The sequence below is a fragment of the Cherax quadricarinatus genome, chromosome 32 (assembly GCF_038502225.1).
Source record: "Cherax quadricarinatus isolate ZL_2023a chromosome 32, ASM3850222v1, whole genome shotgun sequence".
Lineage (NCBI taxonomy): Eukaryota > Metazoa > Arthropoda > Malacostraca > Decapoda > Parastacidae > Cherax > Cherax quadricarinatus.
The window spans coordinates 12,914,873-12,940,734 of record NC_091323.1 but is presented as its reverse complement, the minus strand read 5'-3'; the positions used below and the strand labels follow the sequence as shown (position 1 = coordinate 12,940,734).

Sequence of the window (25,862 nt, the reverse complement as noted above, 5' to 3'; positions counted from 1 at the left end):
AAAAAGGGGAGGATGGGATAGGGAAGGGGGGATTGGGGGGTAATTAGGTTCGGTCTGAGGAAGGAGACCGACAGGTCTACTTCCTCAGACCAAGAGCCTCTTCACAACGCCAAGGAGCCCCCCTTGAAGAGGAATCGCTACAGAGGCTGACAGCGTGGCTTGGTGGATGCTGCCATCGCCCAGTATCAGTAGAAAGTATTATATGGCATATTGATAATTATTTCTAGTCTTTCCAATGACTTTACTTCACTATCACAGATTATACTAAAAACTGTCTAAAATGATTTTTGCTTAGGTTCTCTGAAATGATTATGATATTTATGGAAGAATGTTAAAAATAAAATATTAAATAGTCTCTAAACACAGCAAGCTTGTCCAATGCATGACTAAGGACAATGACTGCCTCGGAAGAGTTCTTGATCCAGGAAATTCAAACTACTCTCCTTATCCTCCTTACAATTTTTATTTTATAAATCACTTTGTAACTTTTATATTTTTTTTTACTTCCTGTTAATACAGAAAGAATAAAAAGTCATGATATCATGGGTGGAACATTTCACCTACAACCCACTTGGAGAGGACTTTTTTGGTTCAACCTGGACCATTTGACAATGGTCAAGGATGGACCTGACATTGCTTTCCAAGTGGACGTTTATGACGAATGCCTGTCATTACCTTGCAGCAGACCATAAAAATAAAAAAAATTAAAACTAGTATATAGTTCTTTGCAAAGTATATAGTTCTGAGCAAAGTAACATTTATGAAGGGATTCAGGGAAACCGGCAGGCCGGACTTGAGTCCTGGAGATGGGAAGTACAGTGCCTGCACTCTGAAGGAGGGGTGTTAATGTTGCAGTTTAAAAACTGTAGTGTAAAGCACCCTTCTGGCAAGACAGTGATGGAGTGAATGATGGTGAAAGTTTTTCTTTTTCGGGCCACCCTGCCTTGGTGGGAATCGGCCAGTGTGATAATAAAAAAAAAATATATATAGTTCTTATACTAGTCTTAAGTTTTGCTCAGAATGTTGTGCATCCTATTGACTTTCTGATTATTGTACATTTTTTGTGCACAGTGATTACCTCCCATTCACCAGGCTTTGTATGAATCCCCCATGGGTTTTGTGCTTCCCAAGAATATGATAAAATATAATAATAAGGTTCAAGACAAGTACCTTCCTTATTATACAGTCCTGGATGTAGCAAACTCTTCTTGATTTTCAGTCACTAAGTCATTAACAAAAGATTTCTTCAAAATTCTTCAGCCTTTAAACCGTAAACGGTCCAAGCAGATCTACGTTCACATGTGTAGTGCTACAAAAGTAGATCTATGTTTTTTTTACATATTTTCAAATGTAAAAAAACAAAAAGAAGATCTACTTTTTTTATATACTTTTAAATGTTGAAAAAACGTATATATACATTTGGACCGTTTACGGGTTAAGTCAAGCACAGTGCTGGATGACCCTTGTGGGTTCAGCAGTTAGTTTTGATTATAATAAAAATAATTTAAGTTAATCAACCTTGCTATTTGGTGAATAAGAATATTTTTTCCAGTGTCTGAAGAAAAAAGTGAAGCTCTGTATAATTAAAGCATACAACCTACATATTTTTTCTGTCTACATCAAACTTTCTGTTTCTAATTATTTTTATGAAAACATTGTACCTATTAAAGGTAGTAGGTTGGTAGACAGCAACCGCCCAGGGAGGTACTACCGTCCTGCCAAGTGAGTGTAAAACTGAAGCCTGTAATTGTTTTACACAATGGTAAGATTGCTGGTGTCTTTTTTTATCTGTCTCATACACATGCAAGATTTCAGGTATGTCTTGCTACTTCTACTTACACTTAGGTCACACTACACATACAAGTACAAGCATATATATACACACCCCTTTGGGTTTTCTTCTATTTTCTTTCTAGTTCTTGTTCTTGTTTATTTCCTCTTACCTCCATGGGGAAGTGGAACAGAATTCTTCCTCCGTAAGCCATGCGTGTTGTAAGAGGCGACTAAAATGCCGGGAGCAAGGAGCTAGTAACCTCTTCTCCTGTATATGTTACTAAATGTAAAAGGAGAAACTTTCGTTTTTCCTTTTGAGCCACCCCGCCTTGGTGGGATACGGCCGGTGTGTTGAAAGAAAGAAAGATTGTACCTATGTCTGAATGAAGCTTTCCCTATCAAATTTTATAAAAACAAAGAAAACGGTGATATTAACCCTTCCAGTGGCCATCATGTAAAACTGTATCATTAAAGCCAGGGTCCCTCATGTAGTTCTATGTTATGAGCTCAGCTCACTCATAAGCTGTGAGTGGTAAAATTTGGTGTACATATGAGAGAATAGGTCTGTGTGGTGAGCACACACAGCATAAAAGAATCTTGCCCCATGTGTTGCATGATGGGATAAATAAAACTCTGACTGCATGTATGGTTTAAAATAGTGACTTTGAGGTGTTTTCTTGGATGGCTTTTATAGATTTATTGGCTATTTCTTGGTATCAATTGACAGAATGGAAGACATACTAGTGATGATTTTGAATGGTTTCAGGACCAAAAGTAGACTGAAATTGAGTTCAAAGTAGTGGAAATGTTAAATTTTTGTCGATAATTCTTTGGGATGGGTAAGCCCCTTTATATCCCTGGGCTGTTTAATGAGTTTTTAATAGGTATGCTTCAATCATTGGGACACCTTAAGCCATAGTAATATAGTGTAATATATATTACATTCCCCACCACAGCCAATCATAGTGCAATATAGACAAAGTCTGGGGATGTGATTAATGGACAGAGGAAATGCTGTTTTATTGCCTGGAATGTCTACATTGCTTATTTTGAACTCTATTTTTAAATTGATATTTTTTTTAGTTTTGTGTAAAATTGGCCAAATTACTGACTTTTGTGTACTTATAGGGTAGTTGAAATAGTTGAAAGAGTGGAAGGCATACTAATGAAATAGAAAAGAATTTAGTAGAATGGAGTAATGGATGGCTAAAAATAGAACTAACAATTGGCAAAACCTCTGATGCATAAATTTTGCCAAGACTGATATCTTTATGCCAGAGTAATTCCAAAAGTTTTCCATCAAATTTCGTACTTTTGTTGTCTTTACCTTCAGAAAAAATTCTCTACCATTTCAGAAGAAAAAAAATTTTAAAAGAAGAAAAGTGGACACCGAGAGCAATGTTAATTTTGGAGGTGTGGACCATGAAAGGGTTAACCATACAAAAAAAGACATGTCATTCTTAAGTAATGTAAATCCTCCATGTATGATGCAAGTACTGAACCTGAACAGCAAGGAAGTGGTTAACCATAGTCTTGAGATTAAGCCTTTAAATTATCCTTAACATGTTGTGGAATCTTAGCCAGGTAGACCTCATGTTGCTGACCTGCTGCTGAAGCAAGCACTCCAGTGGAATTTCTGTACGTATAAAAGATTAGTTAAAAACACAACCATTTCAGTTATATGGGCACAAGAGTTTTGCACATTTCTGTGTATATAATAATTAAACTTAATGGCTTCTGTAACTCATTATAATTTAAATTTCACTAACTATAAAGACAACTTCAGAATGACTTATTGACTTGAAAAAGAGTATTATGTCACATTATGTTTACAAACAAAAGTATAGTTACTTATCTAATATGACCTACCTGTGGGGAGCCGAAGCATGGTAGGGTATCTGCACACCTTTGATATCTGTCAACGTTCCTCCAGCAGCTTCTAAAACAGCTTGAGGAGCACATGTGTCCCATTTTTTACATCCAGGGCTTGCAAACACATACACATGAGCCTTTCCTTCTAGCAGGAGCATCACCTGAAATTTATATGTACTTTATGCAGACAATTATCCACAGAAAAATCATATTTTCCACAGGGCACTTTTAGAGTAGTTTGACTTTTGAAAAACACTACATACAATACATTAAAATTTTCAAGAGAAACCCACACTAATCTGTATAAAATTATGTAATTTGGTAAAAATTGGTCAAAAACTTGGGGGATACAGGGTTATTAATAATTACATAATTATCATTGTCATAGAAAATGTTAAACCCATAAGAATAGTTCAGCATTATACTGAAGAGAGATAAAGACACTAATGTAGTATGTGACTGTTTACTAACAATGTCTCACTTATACAGTAGCTGTGCAAGTCACAAACAGATCTTTATCCATCATACTGGTATTTGATATTTCTTTCTGCTGTACTGAAAGGGTGAAAGAGATGGTTGGGACAGACTTATGGAGTTGAGGTTAAGACATCAGCTGAACAGAAATGAATGAAAGATGTGACAAGTGATGAAGCAAATTGATGTCAGTTAAAACAATTTTTTACCATACACTACGAAAGCTTGGTGTGCAGAAAAAGTGAGACTGTCAAAGAGCAGGGCAGGAAACTAGGAATCCCAGGCTGTCAAAGGTGAATGAAATATAGTTAGTGAGATCTCTGACTAACGAGAGTGATGTTGGATCATCAGGATGACCTTACAATTGTTGCATTTATTTATCTGGAAGTGATAGAGGGAGGCCAACCAAAATGCCAAATGTAGTTTGATAAAAAAAAAAAATGTGTGTTGGTTAATAATGAGGACTAATGATGCTGCCAGTGATCTTGCAGAAGCCGAGTTAGTATTGGAATGTAATCAAAGAATGGTAAATGCCCTATGGGCATTAATAGTAAGAAACAATTGAAGAACTTCTCCATTCCCCTTCCCTTAAAAAGTTGGTTTCATGAATGTACATTCAAGTTTTACATTATTTTTTTAATTTCTGCTACTAAAATTTCTACATATATATTTTTTAATATATATTTTTGTAGTTTTTCACATTAATAGTTTCAGTCCATTTCATTTCTTCATTTTATTTCATCAATTTGGTTTCAGTTAAAAGCATTTCTTTTCATACTGTACATATCTATCTACTCAAGAAGTCTTATTGTCCCACGTAGAATGGCAAACATTTTTGGGTGTTCACTTTAAATTTGCTTCCTTCTCATTATTTCAACTAGCTACAGCACTAACTTATCAAAAAGCTCTTGGCTTGTAATAAAAGTAAAACCTCTTCACCTCACTCTTATAAAAACCTTAAGTGTAGAAAAATGAGAGAGTAGGAGAGAACAGAGCAAGACAGAATTATGACTTACTTTATGACCTGCACCACCAACTCTTACTACTTCACTGGGGGACAGGGCATCAATGGCATCATTAACAGTGGAGGAAGAGTGTGACCTTGTTGTAGTGACGATCAAGCAACCATCAGGTGGAGACACTGTTGACATCCCTCCAACCTCTCCTCCCACTACTCCCCAGACAGTGCGACCAAGCACACTCCTGCAACACCATGACAAACATATTATGTATATTTTAGTATGAGAATAAATTATGTACTAGCAGTCCACTTAACAACAGCTTTGTAGATGAATGGTTCAGAGAACCGACATGTTGATAAATTAGACACATGTGCAACTCTTGGGTATCTTTATTGAGGAAACGTTTCGCCACACAGTGGCTTCATCAGTCCATACGTAGGAGAAACTTGAAGAACAGGAGGAGAATGAGGTAATCAGTCCCTCAACCTTGAGTTGATGTGTTCAGTCCATCAATCTTGAATAGAATACGGCATATGAGCGGAGAAGCAGCTTATAAACCGTATGGCAGGAGAGGTGCAGCAGTCATAGGTGGTGTCACATTTGTTCAATGTGGAAGTAGGTCGTGCCCAAGAATTAGGCAAGCGAAGAATTCCTAAGTATTAAGATACCAAGAAGTTGCAGTGTCTGACAGGTTTGTAGATGAATGGTTCAGAGAACCGACATGTTGATAAATTAGACACATGTGCAACTCTTGGGTATCTTTATTGAGGAAACGTTTCGCCACACAGTGGCTTCATCAGTCCATACGTAGGAGAAACTTGAACATGTCGGTTCTCTGAACCATTCATCTACAAACCTGTCAGACACTGCAACTTCTTGGTATCTTAATACTTAGGAATTCTTCGCTTGCCTAATTCTTGGGCACGACCTACTTCCACATTGAACAAATGCGACACCACCTATGACTGCTGCACCTCTCCTGCCATACGGTTTATAAGCTGCTTCTCCGCTCATATGCCGTATTCTATTCAAGGTTGATGGACTGAACACATCGACTCAAGGTTGAGGGACTGATTACCTCATTCTCCTCCTGTTCTTCAAGTTTCTCCTACGTATGGACTGATGAAGCCACTGTGTGGCGAAACGTTTCCTCAATAAAGATACCCAAGAGTTGCACATGTGTCTAATTTATCAACAACAGCTTTAAATGTGAAAAAGCTACCAAATAACAATCAAAGGAAGGTATTGAAGCTTTTTTTTAAAGATCAACAAAACCTGAAAATATATGACACTAAACCCTGATGGTTTAGTGCTTAGTTTTGATAATGATAATAATAATAATAATAATAATAATAATAATAATAATAATGATAATAATAATATTGATTATAATCATTATGGGAGTACTGTATGCTTTATAAGGTATTTGCACATGCATTTATGAATCTTTCTTCTTTCAACAAACCAGCTGTATCCAACAGAGGCAGGGTGGCCCAAAAATAAAAACTAAAGTTTCTCGTTTTAAATTTAGTAATTTATACAGGAGAAAGGGTTACTAGCCCCTTGCTTAAGGCATGTTAGTTGCCTCTTACAACAAGCATGGCTTACGGTGGAAGAATTCTATCCCATTTCCCCATGGAGATTAGAGGAAATAAAGAAGAACAAGAATTACATTGTATTAAGATAATAGAAGAAAACCCATATAGGTATGTGCATGTATATACATATATGCAAAAAGATTCTCTACAATTTCTTCTTCTTTCAACAAACCGGCCATATCCCACCGAGGGAGGGTGGCCCAAAAGGAAAAACGAAAGTTTCTCCTTTTACATTTAGTAATATATACAGGAGAAGGGGTTACTAGCAGCTTGCTTCCGGCATTTTAGTTGCCTCTTACAACACGCATGGCTTACGGAGGAAGAATTCTGTTCCACTTCCCCATGGAGGTAAGAGGAAATAAACAAGAACCTGAAAGAAAATAGAAGAAAACCCAGAGGGGTGTGTATATATATGCTTGTACATGTATGTGTAGTGTGACCTAAGTGTAAGTAGAAGTAGCAAGACATACCTGAAATTTTGCATGTGTATGAGACAGAAAAAAAAAAAAAAGACACTAGCAATCCTACCATCGTGTAAAACAATTACAGCTTCTGTTTTACACTCATTTGGCAGGACGGTAGTACCTCCCTGGGCAGTTAATTCTTGGACAGTGTGGATAAGATTCAGACTGGGGGTCTGGACAGTTTACCCAACAATAACAACAACACATATTCAAGAGCCTTCAGAAACTTTTCTCATGATTTTATAATAGTTTCAGGTTTTCCTGGATAGCTTACATTCATATAATAATAGTAATAATAATAATCTTTATTTCTACAAGTACATGTACAAGGTATACAGGCCTAGCTGACATCAACGACAGACTACTATACAGAAAGCCACTTGTTATGCAGAGCATTTCAGGCAAATTAGGTCAATTTTGTCCCCAGGATGCAACTCACACCAGCTGACTAACACTCGGGTATCTATTTTGCTGATAGGTGAATGTGGACAGCAGGTGTCTTAAGGAAACAAGTCCTAATGTTTCCACCTGTACTGGGGATCAGCTTACGGACCTCAGTGTGTGAGCTGAGTGAGCTAGCAATCAAGTTGGTGGGTACTGCCCTGGACATATTTGGTAAAAAAAATCTTGTCTTGACTGGTAAAATATGGTATTTCTGCTGTTTGTAGGTGATAGTGGTTTTAGTGGATGTAGGTGATTCCTGTGGATCTGTCATATGCTTGCACATATACTGTACAGGGTCACATCAACCCTCCCCACACATTCCCATATCAACAAGCAATGACAACTACAATGTATAAAAAACTATTATTTTTATAGTTCTGATGAATTACAAATTTAATTGGCTTTATTTTAGAGGGTTTCATGAATATAACCCTGTTTTTTCCATACGTTCTTCAGGGGGTCAAGAGCAGCTGACAATGCTTTACTGTCAGCAGTAGCTGACAGTAAGGCAGGGTAAAAAAGACCAAAGACACATTACAGAATTTTTCACTACTCCAGTACAACCATCCATCTCGGCAAACAATGCACAACATTCAACGTCAGCCCAATAGGGCCACAGCATCCCATTCCACTCTGTTTAGAATCAATGACATATACCAGCAACCATAATTTAAGGTAAGAAATATTATTTCTGTAACATTTATAGCCTTAAGCAATGTATTAAACATAATGTAATTGTAGTCAGTTGCTGATATATTATCACTTTCAATTTGTTTACAATATGGAGACCTAAAAAAAAGTTATCTGCCAATTTTTGGGGGTCCAATGAATGTAACTCTATTTTTCACTTGAATTCTTCAGTTTGTTTTACATGATTTTGTTTTGGACACAATTTTCAAGATCGTAACTAGTGTTAATTGATGGTCAGCTGTATGTATATACAGTGGACCCCCGCATAACGATCAGCTCCCAACTCAACCAATTATGTAAGTGTATTTTTGTAAGTGCTTTTGTAGGTGTATTTTTGGGGGTCTGAAACGGACTAATCTAATTCACAATATCTCTTATGGGAACAAATTCGGTCTATAACGGCACCCAAACAGACTTCTGGATTGAAATAATATCATTATGCAGGGGTCCATTGCATATGCATATATGTATATTGTTCCTAGGTAGTAGGATGGTAGACAGCAGCTGCCCAGGGAGGTACTACCATCCTGCCAAGTGAGTGTAAAATGGAAGCTTGTAATTGTTATACATGATGGTAGGACTGCTGGTGTCTTTTCTCTGTATCACAAACATTCAAGATTTCAGATATGTCTTGCTACTTCTACTTACACTTAGGTCACAGTACACATACATTTTTTTTTTTTAACAAGTCGGCCGTCTCCCACCGAGGCCGGGTGACCCAAAAAGAAAGAAAATCCCCAAAAAGAAAATACAGTGGACCCCCGCATAACGATCACCTCCAAATGCGACCAATTATGTAAGTGTATTTATGTAAGTGCGTTTGTACGTGTATGTTTGGGGGTCTGAAATGGACTAATCTACTTCACAATATTTCTTATGGGAACAAATTCGGTCAGTACTGGCACCTGAACATACTACTGGAATGAAAAAAGTTCGTTAACCGGGGGTCCACTGTACTTTCATCATCATTCAACACTTTCACCTCACTCACACATAATCACTGTTTTTGCAGAGGTGCTCAGGACACAACAGTTTAGAAGCATATATATGTATAAAGATACACAACATATCCCTCCAAACTGCTAATATCCCGAACCTCTCCTTTAGAGTGCAGGCATTGCACTTCCCATTTCCAGTTTAAAAACTGTAGTGTAAAGCACCCTTCTGGCAAGACAGTGATGGAGTGAATGATGGTGAAAGTTTTTCTTTTTCGGGCCACCCTGCCTTGGTGGGAATCGGCCGGTGTGATAATAAAAAAAAAAAAAAAAAAAAAAATAAAAAATATATATACAAGCATAATATATACACACCCCTTTGGGTTGTCTTCTATTACTAGTTCTTGTTCTTGTTTATTTCCTCTTATCTCCATGGGGAAGTGGAAGAGAATTCTTCCTCTGTAAGTTATACGTGTCATAAGAGGTTACTAAAATGCCAGGAATAAGGGGCTAGTAACCCCTTCTCCTGTATACATTACTAAAGTTAAAAGAGAAACTTTTGTTTTTCTTTTTGGACCACCCTGCCTTGGTGGGATACAGCCGGTTTGTTGAAAGAAGATGTATATAGGGACGCATGGGGAAGGGGCAGGAGCTGTGTCTCCACTTCTGCGAACACAGCTCAATGAGTACAGGTGCAGTATGACACTGCAGCAGCTACTTCTGCTCTATTGTATTTATGTACAGTATACATTAAAGTACTGTATATGACTGATCTAATATGGCTAGAAATAATAATAATAATATGTTTTGACAAAATGCTTTGCATAATTATGGGCAGTTACATGTAAGAAACCCTTGCATCAAATGTGCCTTAATGAAAAATAAATGGTTATTATTATTATTATAACCAAAACCTGAAGCCCTGGCCATGCATCATACATACATGCCTCTCAACTTTCACTGCCTCTCATTCACAGGGACCTAGAGATGAACACATTAATTCATGAACATTTTCTCAAATACTCACCCAGGAGTCTGATAATTGTAGTATGGTTGGTGGATGACACCTCCGACAGCCTTGCCACCGGTAGCAATGCCTATCAAGACCGTCACATGGTCTAGAAGACCTGTCAACTCAAAATGATCAAAACTGCCTTTGTAACTAATAATTAATATATTTTCTAGCCTATATGATGACTGTTTATAATCAATGTAAATTTTTTCTACCGATGGAAATGTAGATTCTTTTGAATACATTAAACACTTGAGATGAACCTTAAGATACCAATGAAAATAAAAATCCTTAAAGGATATCGCATGAAATCAAGAACTGTGTAAAATATTTGTCTTATTACTTAGTGTAATCTAACTTGTTTCTTAAATTACTGTAATGTAACTTATTTCAAATACTTACTGTAATATAACTTGTTACATTACTCAATGTAATCTAATTTGTTTCATGTTTACACAACCTCATATCAAATGATACCATGTTCACTGGACTTCATCTCAAATGATATCATGCTCACTCAACTTCACATCAAATAATACCATGTACACACAACTTCATATTAAATGATGCCATGTTCACACAACTTCATATTAAATAATACTCGTGCAGACTTGACTTTGTATCAAATGGTGCATAATTCATACTTTTAGTCAATCATTTCTGCATGCCAATGTTTAGAGACTAACACTTCACTTTCATGTCAAGAGCTTAAAATTCTTTTTCAAGGCTAATCTCTCACCTTTCATTTGATCTAAAGTTATGAGTTTCAAAATATACTATAAAAAAAACTGTACTGGAACACAAAATCTGATTTTTAATATTTTACAATAATTTTTTTCATAAATGTTATCAGGAAAGCAATTTTCTATGACCTATACTACTAATAAAAATTTATTTACAACACAATTATTTTTAATGAAACTGTTAGTGTTATATCTATTAATCACAGCCATTATACATTAAAAATTTAGTGACAAAATAGTACAGTGGACCCTCAGCTAACGATGGCATCACCTAACGTTAAATCTGGCTAGTGATACATTTTAAGGCAAAAATTTTGCCTCGGCTAGCGCTAAAAAATTCACCCAACGCGATTCGTTCGAGACGCGTCCACGTGTGGCCTGAGCGCGCCTCACTTGTCCCGTGGGTGCCAGTGTTAACAAGCCAGCCACCGCGGTCGCATCCAAGCATACAATCGGAACATTTCATATTATCACAGCATTTTTAGTGATTGTACCTGCAAAATAAGTCACCATGGGCCCCAAGAAAGCTTCTAGTGCCCACCCTACAGGAGAAAGGGTGAGAATTACTATGGATATGAAAAAAGAGATAATTGCTAAGTATGAAAGTGGAGTGCGTGTCTCCGAGCTGGCCAAGTTGTATACGAAACCCCAATCAACCATCGCTACTATTGTGACCAAGAAAACGGTAATCAAGGAAGCTGTTCTTGCCAAAGGTGCAACTTTGTTTTCGAATAAGAGATCGCAAGTGATAGAAGATGTTGAGAGACTGCTATTGGTGTGGATAAACGAAAAACAGATATCAGGAGATAGCATCTCTCAAGCGATCATATGTGAAAAGGCTAGGAAGTTGCATGAGGATTTAATTAGAAAAATGCCTGCAACTAGTGGTGAATTTTAGGCCAGCAAAGGTTGGTTTGAGAGATTTAAGAATCGTAGTGGCATACATAGTGTGATAAGGCATGGTGAGGCTGCCAGTTCGGACCACAAAGCGGCTGAAAAATATGTGCATGAATTCAAGGAGTACACAGACAGTGAAGGACTGAAACCTGAACAAGTGTTTAATTGTGACGAAACAGGCCTGTTTTGGAAGAAAATGCCAAACAGGACCTACATTACTCAGGAGGTAAAGGCACTCCCAGGACATAAGCCTATGAAAGACAGGCTTACTCTCTTGATGTGTACTAATGCTAGTGGTGATTGCAAAGTGAAGCCTTTATTGGTGTATCACTCTGAAACTCCCAGAGTGCAGAGTGTTCAGGAGAAACAATGTCCTCAAGGCTAATTTGTGTGTGATGTGGAGGGCAAACAGTAAGGCATGGGTCACTAGAGACCTTTTCTATGACTGGTTACACCATGCATTTGCCCCCACTGTGAAAAATTACCTCCTGGAAAATAAATTGGACCTTAAGTGCCTCCTAGTATTAGACAATGCTCCTGGTCATCCTTCAGACGTGGCAGAGCGACTTTCTGGGGACATGAGCTTCATTAAGGTCAAGTTTTTGCCTCCTAATACCACTCCTCTCCTGCAGCCCATGGACCAGCAGGTCATTGCAAACTTCAAAAAAATCTACACAAAAGCAATGTTTGAAAGGTGCTTTGTAGTGACCAGAGAAATTCAATTGACTCTAAGAGAGTTTTGGAGAGATCACTTTAGCATCCTCAATTGTGTAAACATTATAGGTAAGGCTTGGGAGGAAGTGACTAAGAGGACCTTGAACTCTGCTTGGAAGAAACTGTGGCCAGAATGTGTAGACAAAAGAGATTTTGAAGGATTTGAGGCTAACCCTGAGAAGTGTATGCCAGTTGTGGAATCAATTGTGGCATTGGGGAAGTCCTTGGGGTTGGAGGTTAGTGGTGGAGGAGGACAATGAAGAACTAACCACTGATGAGCTGCAAGATCATCTTCAACAGCAAGAGGCCAGACCTGAGGAAACTGCTCCAGAGGAGGGGATAGAGAAATTGAGGAAGTTGCCTACTTCAAAGATTAAGGAAATGTGTTCAAAGTGGCTTGAAGTGCAAACCTTTTTTGATGAAAATCACCCTCACACAGCTATTGCAAGCCGTGCTGGTGACTATTACACTGACAATGTTGTGACCCACTTTAGGAAAGCCATAAAGGAACGGGAGGAACAGGCCTTTATGGACAGATATGTTGTGCGACAGAGGTCCAGTGACACTCAAGCTGGTCCTAGTGGCATTAAAAGAAGAAGGGAAGTAACCCCGGAAAAGGACTTGCTACCTCAAGTCCTAATGGAAGGGGATTCCCCTTCTAAACATTAACAACATCCACACTCTCCCCTCCTCCCTCCCATCCCATCAATCATCACCAGATCTTCAATAAGGTAAGTGTCAGTTTGTGTGTATTAAAATTAATATTTCATGTGGTAAAATTTTTTTTTCATACTTTGGGGTGTCAGGAACAGATTAATTTGATTTCCATTAGTATTTCTTATGGAGAAAATTAATTCAGCTAACGATAATTTCAGCCAACGATGAGCTTTCAGGAATGGATTAATATCATTAGCTGAGGGTCCACTGTACTGTATTTATTAATAACACTTGCTTATATTGTAATGAAAAACTTCACATTTCACTACTGAAACAAATTACCAGAAAGTTAATAATACATAGATTTATTTAAAATAATTGTACTATGTTCATTCCTTAATTGTACTATGTTCATTCCACCAGGCCACAGTGCCCTGTGGCCTGGTGGCTAAAGCACTTGCTTCACACGGCGAAGGTCTGAGTTCAATTCCCAATGAGGGTAGAAACATTGGGTGCGTTTACACCGGTTGTCTATGTTCCCCATCAGTAAAATGGGTACCTAGGCGTTAGTCGACTGGTGTGGGTCACATCCTGAGACAAAACTGACCTAATTTGCCTGAAATGCTCTGCATAACAAGCGGCTTTCTATGTAGTAGTATGTCACGGATGTCAGCTAGGCCTGTATACCTTGTATATGTGCTTGTAGACATAAAGATAGTTATTATATAAGTGCGTACAGTGGAACCTCGTTTTTTGGCCATAATCCATTCCAGAAGATCAGCCTAAATTCGAAATGACCTAAATTTGAAGCAATATTTCCCATAAGAGTTAATGTAAATACAATTAATCCATTCCAGACACCCAAAAATATTCACAAAAAAATACATTTTTTAAAGATTAATTATAGTTTTACATACACAAAGCAATGAGAACTAAATAAAATAAATAATAAAAAAAATACTATTTAAATCACTATTACATACCTTTACTGAAGACTCTTGTTGGCTTATGGAGAGAGGGAGGACTGGTTATTGTTTGGAAGGGGAATCCCCCTCCATAAGGACTTCAGATATCAAAGCCATCTCTGGGATTACTTCCCTCCCTGCCTCCTACACTCCCTGCATGACTGCTACCCTCCCTGCCTCCCTTCCACACTCCCTGTTTCCCTGCTCAACTCCCTGCTACACTCCCTCCTCCCTTCCACACTCACTATTTCCTTGCTACACTCCTTGCATGCCTGCTACACTCCTTTCCTCCATGCTACACTCCCTACATGCCTGCTACACTCCCTCCCTCCATGCTACACTCCCTACATGCCTGCTACACTCCCTCCTTCCATGCTACACTACCTGCCTGCCTGCTATACTCCCTGCCTGTCTGCTACACTCCCTGCCTCAATGCTACTCTCCCTGCATGCCTGCTACACTCCCTGCATGCCTGCTACACTCACTGCATGCCTTCTACACTCACTGCCTCCCTTTCACACTCCCTGCATGCCTGCTGCACTCCCTGCCTGCCTACTACACTTCATGCCTTCCTGTTACACTCCCTCCCTCCATGCTACACTCCCTGCCTCAATGCTACACTCCCTGCCTCCATGCTACACTCCCTGCCTCCATGCTACACTCCCTGCCTCAATGCTACACTCCCTGCATGCCTGCTACACTCCCTGCCTGCTACACTCCTTGCCTCCCTTCCACACTCCCTGTTTCCCTGCTACACTCCCTGCATGCCTGCTACACTCCTTGCAAGCCTGCTACACTTCCTGCCTGCCTGCCTGCTACACTCCCTGCCTGCCTGCTACACTCCCTGTTTCCCTGGTGCACTCCCTGCCTGCCTGCTATACTCCCTGCCTCCCTTCCACACTCCCTGTTTCCCTGCTACACTCCCTGCAAGCCTGCTACACTTATTGCCTGCCTGCTACACTCCCTGCCTCCCTTCCACAGACCCTGTTTCCCTGCTACACTCCCTGCATGCCTGCTGCACTTCCTGCCTGCCTGCTACACTTCCTGCCTGCCTGGTACACTCCCTGCCTGCCTGCTACACTCCCTGCCGGCCTGCTACACTCCCTGCCTCCCTTCCACAGTCCCTGTTTCCCTGCTACACTCCCTGCATGCCTGCTACACTCCCTACATGCCTGCTACACTTCCTGCCTGCCTGCTATGCTCCCTGCCTGCATGCTACACTCCCTGCCTCCCTTCCACAGTCCCTGTTTCCCTGCTACACTCCCTGCATGCCTGCTACACTTCCTGCCTGCCTGCCTGCTACACTTCCTGCCTGCCTGCTACACTCCCTGCCTCCCTTCCACAGTCCCTGTTTCCCTGCTACACTCCCTGCATGCCTGCTACACTCCCCACATGCCTACTACACTCCCTGCCTGCCTGCCTCCATGCTACACTCCCTACATGCCTGCTACACTACCTGCATGCCTGCTACACTCCCTACATGCCTACTACACTCCCTGCCTGCCTGCCTCTATGCTACACTCCCTGCATGCCTGCTACACTCCCTGCCTGCTTGCTACACTCCCTACATGCCTGCTACACTCCCTACATGCCTGCTACACTCCCTGCCTGCCTGCTACACTCCCTGCCTGCCTGCTACACTCCCTACATGCCTGCTACACTCCCTGCATGCCTGCTACACTCCCTGCATGCCTGCTACACTCCCTACATGCCTGCTACACTCCCTACATGCCTGCTACACTCCCTGCCTGCCTGCTATACTCCCTGCCTGCCTGCTACACTCCCTACATGCCTGCTACACTCCCTACATGCCTGCTACACTCCCTACATGCCTACTACACTCCCTGCCTGCCTGCCTACTACACTCCCTGCCTGCCTGCTACACTCCCTGCCTGCCTGCTACACTCCCTACATGCCTGCTACACTCCCTACATGCCCGCTACACTCCCTACATGCCTGCTACACTCCCTACATGCCTGCTACACTCCCTGCCTGCCTGCTACACTCCCTACATGCCTGCTACACTCCATGCCTGCCTGCTACACTCCCTACATGCCTGCTACACTCCCTACGTGCCTGCTACACTCCCTACATGCCTGCTACACTCCCTACATGCCTGCTACACTCCCTGCCTGCCTGCTACACTCCCTACATGCCTGCTACACTCCCTGCCTGCCTGCTACACTCCCTACATGCCTGCTACACTCCCTGCATGCCTGCTACACTCCCTGCCTGCCTGCTACACTCCCTACATGCCTGCTACACTCCCTGCATGCCTGCTACACTCCCTGCCTGCTTGCTACACTCCCTACATGCCTGCTACACTCCCTACATGCCTGCTACACTCCCTGCCTGCCTGCTACACTCCCTGCCTGCCTGCTACACTCCCTACATGCCTGCTACACTCCCTACATGCCTGCTACACTCCCTGCATGCCCGCTACACTCCCTGCCTGCCTGCTACACTCCCTACATGCCTGCTACACTCCCTACATGCCTGCTACACTCCCTGCCTGCCTGCTACACTCCCTGCCTGCCTGCTACACTCCCTGCCTGCCTGCTACACTCCCTGCCTGCCTGATACACTCCCTACATGCCTGCTACACTCCCTACATGCCTGCTACACTCCCTGCCTGCCTGCTACACTCCCTGCCTGCCTGCTACACTCCCTACATGCCTGCTACACTCCCTACATGCCTGCTACACTCCCTACATGCCTGCTACACTCCCTACATGCCTGCTACACTCCCTGCCTGCCTGCTACACTCCCTGCCTGCCTGCTACACTCCCTACATGCCTGCTACACTCCCTGCCTGCCTACTACACTCCCTGCCTGCCTACTACACTCCCTGCCTGCCTGCTACACTCTCTACATGCCTGCTACACTCCCTACATGCCCGCTACACTCCCTACGTGCCTGCTACACTCCCTACGTGCCTGCTACACTCCCTACGTGCCTGCTACACTCCCTACATGCCTGCTACACTCCCTACATGCCTGCTACACTCCCTGCTACACTCCCTACATGCCTGCTACACTCCCTGCCTGCCTGCTACACTCCCTACATGCCTGCTACACTCCCTGCATGCCTGCTACACTCCCTGCCTGCCTGCTACACTCCCTACATGCCTGCTACACTCCCTGCCTGCCTGCTACACTCCCTGCCTGCCTGCTACACTCCCTACATGCCTGCTACACTCCCTGCCTGCCTGCTACACTCCAATTCTCCCTGCTACACTCCCTGCCTGGCTGCTACACTGCCTCCATGCTACACTCCCTACATGCCTGCTACACTCCCTACATGCCTGCTACACTCCCTACATGCCTGCTACACTCCCTACATGCCTGCTACACTCCCTACATGCCTGCTACACTCCCTACATGCCTGCTACACTCCCTACATGCCTGCTACACTCCCTACATGCCTGCTACACTCCCTACATGCCTGCTACACTCCCTGCCTGCCTGCTACACTCCCTGCCTGCCTGCTACACTCCCTACATGCCTGCTACACTCCCTGCATGCCTGCTACACTCCCTACATGCCTGCTACACTCCCTACATGCCTGCTACACTCCCTACATGCCTGCTACACTCCCTACATGCCTGCTACACTTAATAAACAAGCCTCATCAGCTTCCTTAATTTGTTCTTTGCCAGGATAGAGGTGATTGTTGATTTGTTTTTGCTATATATCCCATCTTGACTTATTTCCCAGTTGCACTTAAATACAATGGCCAATAAACACAGCGGCCGAAAAATAAGGTTCCACTGTATTTTCCTGTTTTACAAGATGCAGTAATTTCATTTGTTAATCAATGTAAGGGGTTTAACTAAAAATAACAAGTGCAATTGTGTTACAGTGTTAAAGTAATTAACTACACACCAAGAATAATACATTAAAGGAAAGCTGAATGATAGCTCTGGGCCCTTCATGTTGCAATCAACATATCAGGAGGTTGCAGTGTTGCAGAAAACAGGTAGTCCAAACAAATATGATCAGAGGAAGCACCTTTGCTCTAGCAAAAGCACTTTCTATGATTGTATCTGCTTGGACCTCCTCTTCTTTTCTGCAACACTGCAAGCTCCTGATGATGTGTTGATTGCAACACAAAAGGCCTAGAGCTATCATACAACTCCCTCAGTGGTTGTTTTGTATTTTATATCGCTTGTTCGCGATTTTTGTATTACATTAAAGGAGTTTATATCCACTTAATAAAGTGAGCCTCTGAGCTCTTTAATGAATGGTTTAGGACAAGATTTTACGTGGGGGAAAAGACGTGATATTTTATTCATTAGGATAAAAGTGCTCTTAACGTGGGTTTTAATTACAATGTCTTAGGGCTTGTGGGATATCTTACTGGGGCCTTATGTTGCCTTACTGGTCCAGCCTTCAAAATATTGGTAATAACCATGCAGAAAATACTAAGACATGTTGCTAAACTTTCCTGAGATGTACTTGTCGTGCCAAATGGGTAAAATTGGTTAATTAGCAAGAACTCAATTAAAATTAGGTCCATTCTAAAATTTTCTCTTATAAGTTTAAAGATGTATTTTTTTAATTTGTGTTAATGTAAAAATTAATAATTCTATACCAAAAGAACCTTAAAAACTTACCTAACCTTATTATAACAAGCACAATTTAATTTAGCCTAATCCAATTAAATATATTTTAGATAAGTTTACAATAATTTAATAATAAACACAATGAAATATAAATTTCTCATTAGGTTTAGAATGATTTTTGCGATATTACTGGATACACAAATTTTTGTCTGCCTTATTTGGCAAGAAGAGTGTTGCTATTCAAGCTCAAATTGCAAGCTTTACCTATTCGACACGACATACTAATGAGGCTGTTCATGCTACGAAGGTGCAAAATGTGCCTTAACACGACCTAACTAACTTTCACACGTCACTCCAAGAGTCTTACAAACCCCCTGATGGTCACTCTTACAGCATTCGAAAGCTTGCACAAAAGACAAGAAAAAATTCAATTAGTAATTCTGATACATAATCTAAAAAAAAGTTATCTTCATGAAAAGCCTTAATAGTAAAAATACATCATCACATATTCCACCGAAAGTGTTCAAAGCATATTGTTTTTCTTAAATATGAAAATTTATTATAAATGGCTGATGGCATAACAGCAATGCTTGATAATGTTGGATGAAAAATTATTATTATTAATTTATATATAGGTCTGGAGTTCTCCATAGGGAAGTGGAACAGAATTCTTCCTCCATAAGCCATGCATGTCATAAAAGGCAACTAAAATGCCGGGAGCAAGGGGTTAGTAACCCTTTCTCCTATATACATTACTAAATTTCAAAAAGAGAAACTTTTGTTTTTCTTTTTGAGTCATCCTGCCTTGATGGAATATGGCCAGTTTGATGAAAAAAAAAAAAAAGGACAGGAGTATCTGAGAGAGTTAGAGCTAAGGAAGGGGTAACAATAATGTTAAGGGATCTGTTATGGCAGGAGAAGAGGGAATATAAATGTATAAATTCAAGGATTATGTGGTTTAAAATAAGGGTAGGGTGCAAAATGTGGGTTACAATAAGTGTTTATTCACCTGGAAGAAGATGAATGTAGAAGAGAGATTTTGGGAAATGTTAAGCGAGTGTTAAGGGAGTTTTGAACCAATTGAGAGAGTAATTGTGGTAGGGGACCTGAATGCCAAGGTGGCAGAGTGGGAGTTGTCATAGTTGCTTTTTGTTGATGACACTTTGTTTCTGGGATATTCTGAAGAGAAGGTGCAAAGGCTGGTGGATGAATCTGGGAAGGTATGTAAAAGAAGGAAATTAAAAGCAAACATAGGAAAGAGAAAGGGAGATGAGGGTAACAAAAAATTTAGGTAATGAAAGATTGGATATCAGATTAGAGGGAGGGAGTATGGAGTAAGCAAATTTGTTCAGATATCTGACAGTGGACTTGTCAGCAGATGGGTCTATGAAAGACAAGGTGAAACATAGAATTGACGAAGAAAAAAAAAAGGCGAGTGTTGCAATGAGGCATCTGTGGAGACCAATAACATTATACATTGAGGCAAAACGTGGAATGTATGAGGGTATAATGGTAGCAACATTCTTATATGGGTATGAAGCAAGGGTTGTGAATGTTGCAGCAAGGAGGAGGCTGGAGGCAGTGGAGATGTTGTCTGAGGGCAATGTGTGGTGTGAATATTATGCTGAGGATTCCTAGTTTGGAGATTGGAAGCATGCACAGGTTTACTAAAAGTATTATCCAGAGGGCTGAAGAGAGGTTCCTGAAGTGGTCTGGACATTTAGAGGATGACTTGGAGGGTGTATAAATCTATAGTGAAAGAAGACAGGGTACAGGTTGTCCTAGGTAAGGATGGAGAGAGGGGGTAAAGGAGGGTTAGTGTGTGAGGGGACTTAGACTTACAGCAAGCATGCATAAGCAAGTCAGATAGGAGCTAGTGGAGGCAAGTGGTCTTCATGACGTGTTGTTGGAGTGTGAGCAAGATTAACATTTATGAAAGGACTCAGGGAAACCGGTTACCTGAACTTGAGTCCTGGACAGCATACTAGTGAAATAGCTAAGAATTTAATTGAATGGAGAAATGGAATTAACTTAAAATAGAACTCAAAGTGGGCAAAATTGCTAATGCGTAAATTGTGCTCAGACCGCTAACATTATGCCTCTAATTCCATAAATTTTCCATCAAATTTTGCACTTTTGGTGCCATTACCTTCAGAAAAAGATTCATTACCATTTCAGAAACAATTTTGTTTTTTAAAGTGGATAGAGACAAACATTAATTTCAGGGGATCTAGACAATGAAAGGGTTAAATGCCTCATTACTTTCAATTATTAAAAGTGTTCTGCCCCCTTGTTTTTAATGACAAGCATGAAAAAACCTTATAGTACAATAATTGCTGAAAGAACATCTGACCTAAATAGTATGAGGGACAATACAAAAGCTCCATGAGCTTGATAGTAGGAATTTCTTAATGAACAACAACCTAATATTTCACCAGTACTATGGACAGTCCAGGAGTTACACAAACATGATTGTAGGAACTGTTTTTAGTGGGTTCCAACAACTTAACATTTCACCAGTACCAGGGACAGTCCAGAAGTTCCATCAACTTGGTAGTGAGAACCTCTTAACAAACTACAACACCCTAACATTTCACCAGTACTAAGGACAATCCAGTTCCATCAACTTGGTAGTGGGAACTTCTTAACCCTCTGACTGTTTCAGTCATATATATACGTCTTACGAGCCACCTTGTTTGACGTATACATACTCAAAAATTCTAGCGGCTTCAAATCAAGCAGGAGAAAGCTGGTAGGCCCACATGTGAGAGAATGGGTCTGTGTGGTCAGTGTGCACCATATAAAAAAAAATCCTGCAGCACGCAGTGCATAATGAGAAAAAAAAAAATCCGACTGTATTTTTGGATTAAAATGCTGACTTTGTGGTGTATTTTCCTATAGTATTTATGGTTGTATTCTTGTTTTCTTGGTCTCATTTGATAGAATGGGAAACATATTATAGAAATAGAGGCGGTTTTGACTGGTTTTACTATGAAAAGAGCCTTGAAATGGAGCTCAAAGTAGGGGAAATGTTTGATTTTTGCCGATGTTCAAAAGTAAACAAATGATGTCATTTTCCAATAAATGTCCAACTAGCCATTCTAATATGCAGTCATGAATGGGTTGACATTATATATACAATTATTACAATATTGCAGTAGTCTGCATAACAGTAAATCTTCCAATTTTTGTTTGAATAAAAATTCAAAATAGAAAGCAAAAGTAATATCAGAGGGGCCTGGAGACGTGACTGATGAACAAAGAAAATGTTATTTTAGAGCCAGGAATGTCTGCATTGTTCATTCTGAACCCTATTTTGAAATTGGCATATTTTTTAATTTGCATGAAATTGGCCAAATTGAAAATTTCTGACCACATTATTGGGTAGTTGAAATCAGTAAATGGGCAGTTTCTTGTACTCATTCGATAGAACAAATGAAATTTTAAAGAAATAGCTATGAGTTTGGTCAACTGGAGGAGACTCTATAAACATTTTAATTAATCTCTATAGCTGCATACACCTAGGTAGTAGGCTGATAGACAGCAACTGCCCAAGGAGGTACAGTACTACCATCCTGCCAAGTGAGTGTAAAACGGAAGCTTGTACTTGTTTAACATGATGGTGCTTTTTCTCTGTCTCATAAACATGCAAGATTTCAGGTATGTCTGCTACTTCTACTTACATTTAGGTCACACTACACATACATGTACAAGCATATATATATACACCCCCCCGTAGGTTTTCTTCTATCTTTTTACTAGTTCTTCTTTCTTTCAACACACTGGCTGTATCCCACCGAGGCGGGGTGGCCCAAAAGGAAAAACGACAGTTTCTCCTTTTACATTTAGTAATATATACAGAAGAGGTTACTAGCCCCTTGCTCCTGGCACTTTACTCACCACACGCATGGCTTACAGAGGAAGAATTCTGTTCCACTTCCCCATGGAGATAAGAGGAAATAAACAAGAACAAGAACTGGAAAGAAAATAGAAGAAAACCCAGAGGGGTGTGTATATATGTGCTTATACATGTATGTGTAGTGTGACCTAAGTGTAAGTAGAAGTAGTAAGATGGGGTGTACCTGAAATCTTGCATGTTCATGAGACAGAAAAAAGGACACCAGCAATCCTACCATCATGTAAAACAATTACAGGCTTTCGTTTTACACTCACTTGGCAGGATGGTAGTACCTCCCTGGGTGGTTGCTGTCTACCAACCTACTACCTATGTTACTAGTTCTTGTTCTTGTTTATTTTGCCTTATCTCCATGGGTGAGTGGAACTGAATTCTTCCTCCATAAGCCAAGCATGTTGTAAGAGATTACTAAAATGCCAGGAGCAAGGAGCTAGTAACCCCTTCTCCTGTATATATTACTAAATTTAAAAGGAAAAACTTTCGTTTTTCCTTTTGGGTCACCCTGCCTCGGTGGGATGCGGCTGGTTTGTTGAAAGAAGAAGCTGCAAATAACATATTACATTCCTGGATAAACAAGCGATTATGTGTATCAAAATGTTTACTAAATGCGCATTATTACCTTGGGTGTACTCAGCTGTTCCATCTAATGGATCTACCCATACAACAATCTGAAAAGCCATGCATATATACAGAATTAATTACTGAGATCAAGCCATTGTATTCAACAACCACAAAATGAAAAAGCATCATATTCACAAATAAGAGTTCCTCGTAATTTTTATTGAGTTGCAAAATTTTTTTAAGGTTATGAGTGCTAAGTGACCTATGTGATCTAAGTGCTCAGTAAATGTCACAACAACTACTACTACAAATACTAACACATCCATACAACATTCAGATGATAAAGGAAGTGACAACCAGACCTACCTAAATGTTCAAAGAAGCATAAACCAAAGAAACTTCAATAAATAAAATATACAGGCACTCCTCACTTTGACAGGGTTTCGTTCCATGTTCACTTTTGAGAACACACAAGATAACCCATTTACAATGAACTTCTTTTGTACTTCTTCCATTGTTTCCTCTTCCAAGTGCAGTTGCAATTCCAACTCTATTAAATCTTCGTTAGTTAGCTCTCCCTCGACCAAAGTTCTCACACAGCGTACAATACCGACTGGTCAGAAAGCTGGTCATAAGACCACATGGTCATTAAGTGAAGAGTGTCTGTATTACAAAGTACTACTGTATTTTACTGGCCATAAGTTGCACTCAGTCAAAAGTCACAGTCTGCCATTAGACAGAGGGGTATACAGGGAACCCCGCATATACAGCACCCACTTCTCAGTGTTCCCTGTTTTCATTGGCATTCAAGTGAGTAATTGTTCATTATATTCAGTGCTTTTATTGCTTTTCCACTGTTTTTGTGCAACAGTTCTGTAAGGGAAGGTTGACTGACACCATATTTTAAGGTAAATATTGCATGTGCTGTGTATTTATTTTACTTTTTTATCTGCTTTTTTTATGCCTAGCTGAACTGAGCACTTAATATATGATAATAAAAAAATGCTCTTTTCCAACTGCTGGTGATTTTTGCTTACTGTAAGGGGTTGGGAACCTAAGAGCTGTACAAACGGGATCCTCCTGTACTTTATCTCACATAATCAAATTTTTGCTTAACCCTGGTCATGAGATGCTAGGGTTATATTATCAAGAACAATAGAGGCGAGTAAATGGTGTTATCCTGCATTAGTCAATACATGCAGTGTTTTCATATTCTATAAATATAATAATAATAATAATAATAATAATAATAAAAATAATAATAATAATAATAATAATAATCCTAGGTAGTAGGTTGGTAGACAGCAACCGCCCAGGGAGGTACTACCGTCCTGCCAAGTGAGTGTAAAACGTAAGCCTGTAATTGTTTTACATGATGGTAGGATTGCTGGTGTCCTTTTTTCTGTCTCATGAACATGCAAGATTTCAGGTACGTCTTGCTACTTCTACTTACACTTAGGTCACACTACACATACATGTACAAGCACATATATGCACACCCCTCTGGGTTTTCTTCTATTTTCTTTCTAGTTCTTATTCTTGTTTATTTCCTCTTATCTCCATGGGGAAGTGGAACAGAATTCTTCCTCCGTAAGCCATGCGTGTTGTAAGAGGCGACTAAAATGCCGGGAGCAAGGGGCTAGTAACCTCTTCTCCTGTATATATTACTAAATGTAAAAGGAGAAACTTTCGTTTTTCCTTTTGGGCCACCCCGCCTCGGTGGGATACGGCTGGTGTGTTGAAAGAAAGAAAGAATAATAATAATAATAATAATAATAACTAATATTAAGTATTAAACCCATGTGGGTCATTCAGTGCAAGACATGGTAGAGGCTTGTTCCTCCGTCTGCTGAGCATGAGGCAGACTCTCTTCCTTCATGCCAGATGATGATCATCTCTCATATTCTGTCTCTCATATTCTGTCAGTAGAAAGTCTGTTATTATTTTTATTTTTACATATTTTTTGGGGTAGTATGCACTCATAAGATGGAGGGTATAACTATAGGTACATTTATTTAGAAAAACTGTGACTTATGGCAGTAATATACAGTATATATCTATTAGTAGCCTTTTACAAAAGAGCAATAATTAAAAAAAAATGAGTTTCTATTCTCATATACATTAATCTATTTCCAATCCCTTCAAAATTTAAAATATTATACAAATATGCAGCCAAATATTTTTAAATCAATAAATTCAAATTCTCTAAAACAAATATTGCATTCACACTAGTCAACACTAACACTGGCACCTCTTCTTCTGCCAGTGAGACCAGGTGAGGAGGACACTGAATTTCCACAGGAATTTCTGCAGTGGGGTCAAATACTTGCTGGTGTGCATCATGGCATTCTTCTTCCCCTTCTTCTCCTATGCCAAAAAAAAAAAAAGAAAAAAAAAAAAAAAAGAAAAAAAAAAAAAGAAAGGTTTTACTTATTAGCAACTGAGATTAAAAAAACTGCTCATTATTGTTTGTCAGACATGAAGCAGATAATAACGGCCACATGTACATAATAAATACCATAATATTTTCAATGACATGTAAAACATTATATATGAGGAACTTAATTCCTCACCATCACTGCTGTAAAATAATAAAGACAGAGATTTTGGAACCTGATGAG

At 40.0% G+C, this 25,862-nt stretch overlaps 1 protein-coding gene across 2 annotated transcripts; it reads right to left on the bottom strand.

Annotated features, from left to right (window-relative positions):
* Nucleotides 1-444: 444 nt before the first annotated feature.
* Nucleotides 445-25,608, bottom strand: LOC128690331 (3'(2'),5'-bisphosphate nucleotidase 1; the record flags this gene model as incomplete). 2 transcript variants are annotated; one of them, XM_070090463.1, is given in 8 exon segments in its annotated part: nucleotides 445-1,661; nucleotides 2,147-3,409; nucleotides 3,643-3,806; nucleotides 5,136-5,322; nucleotides 10,240-10,339; nucleotides 19,105-19,167; nucleotides 23,300-23,348; nucleotides 25,493-25,608. In XM_070090463.1, coding segments are annotated over 7 exon segments (776 nt in total), but the record flags the coding sequence as incomplete, so codon positions are not given.
* Nucleotides 25,609-25,862: the final 254 nt, after the last annotated feature.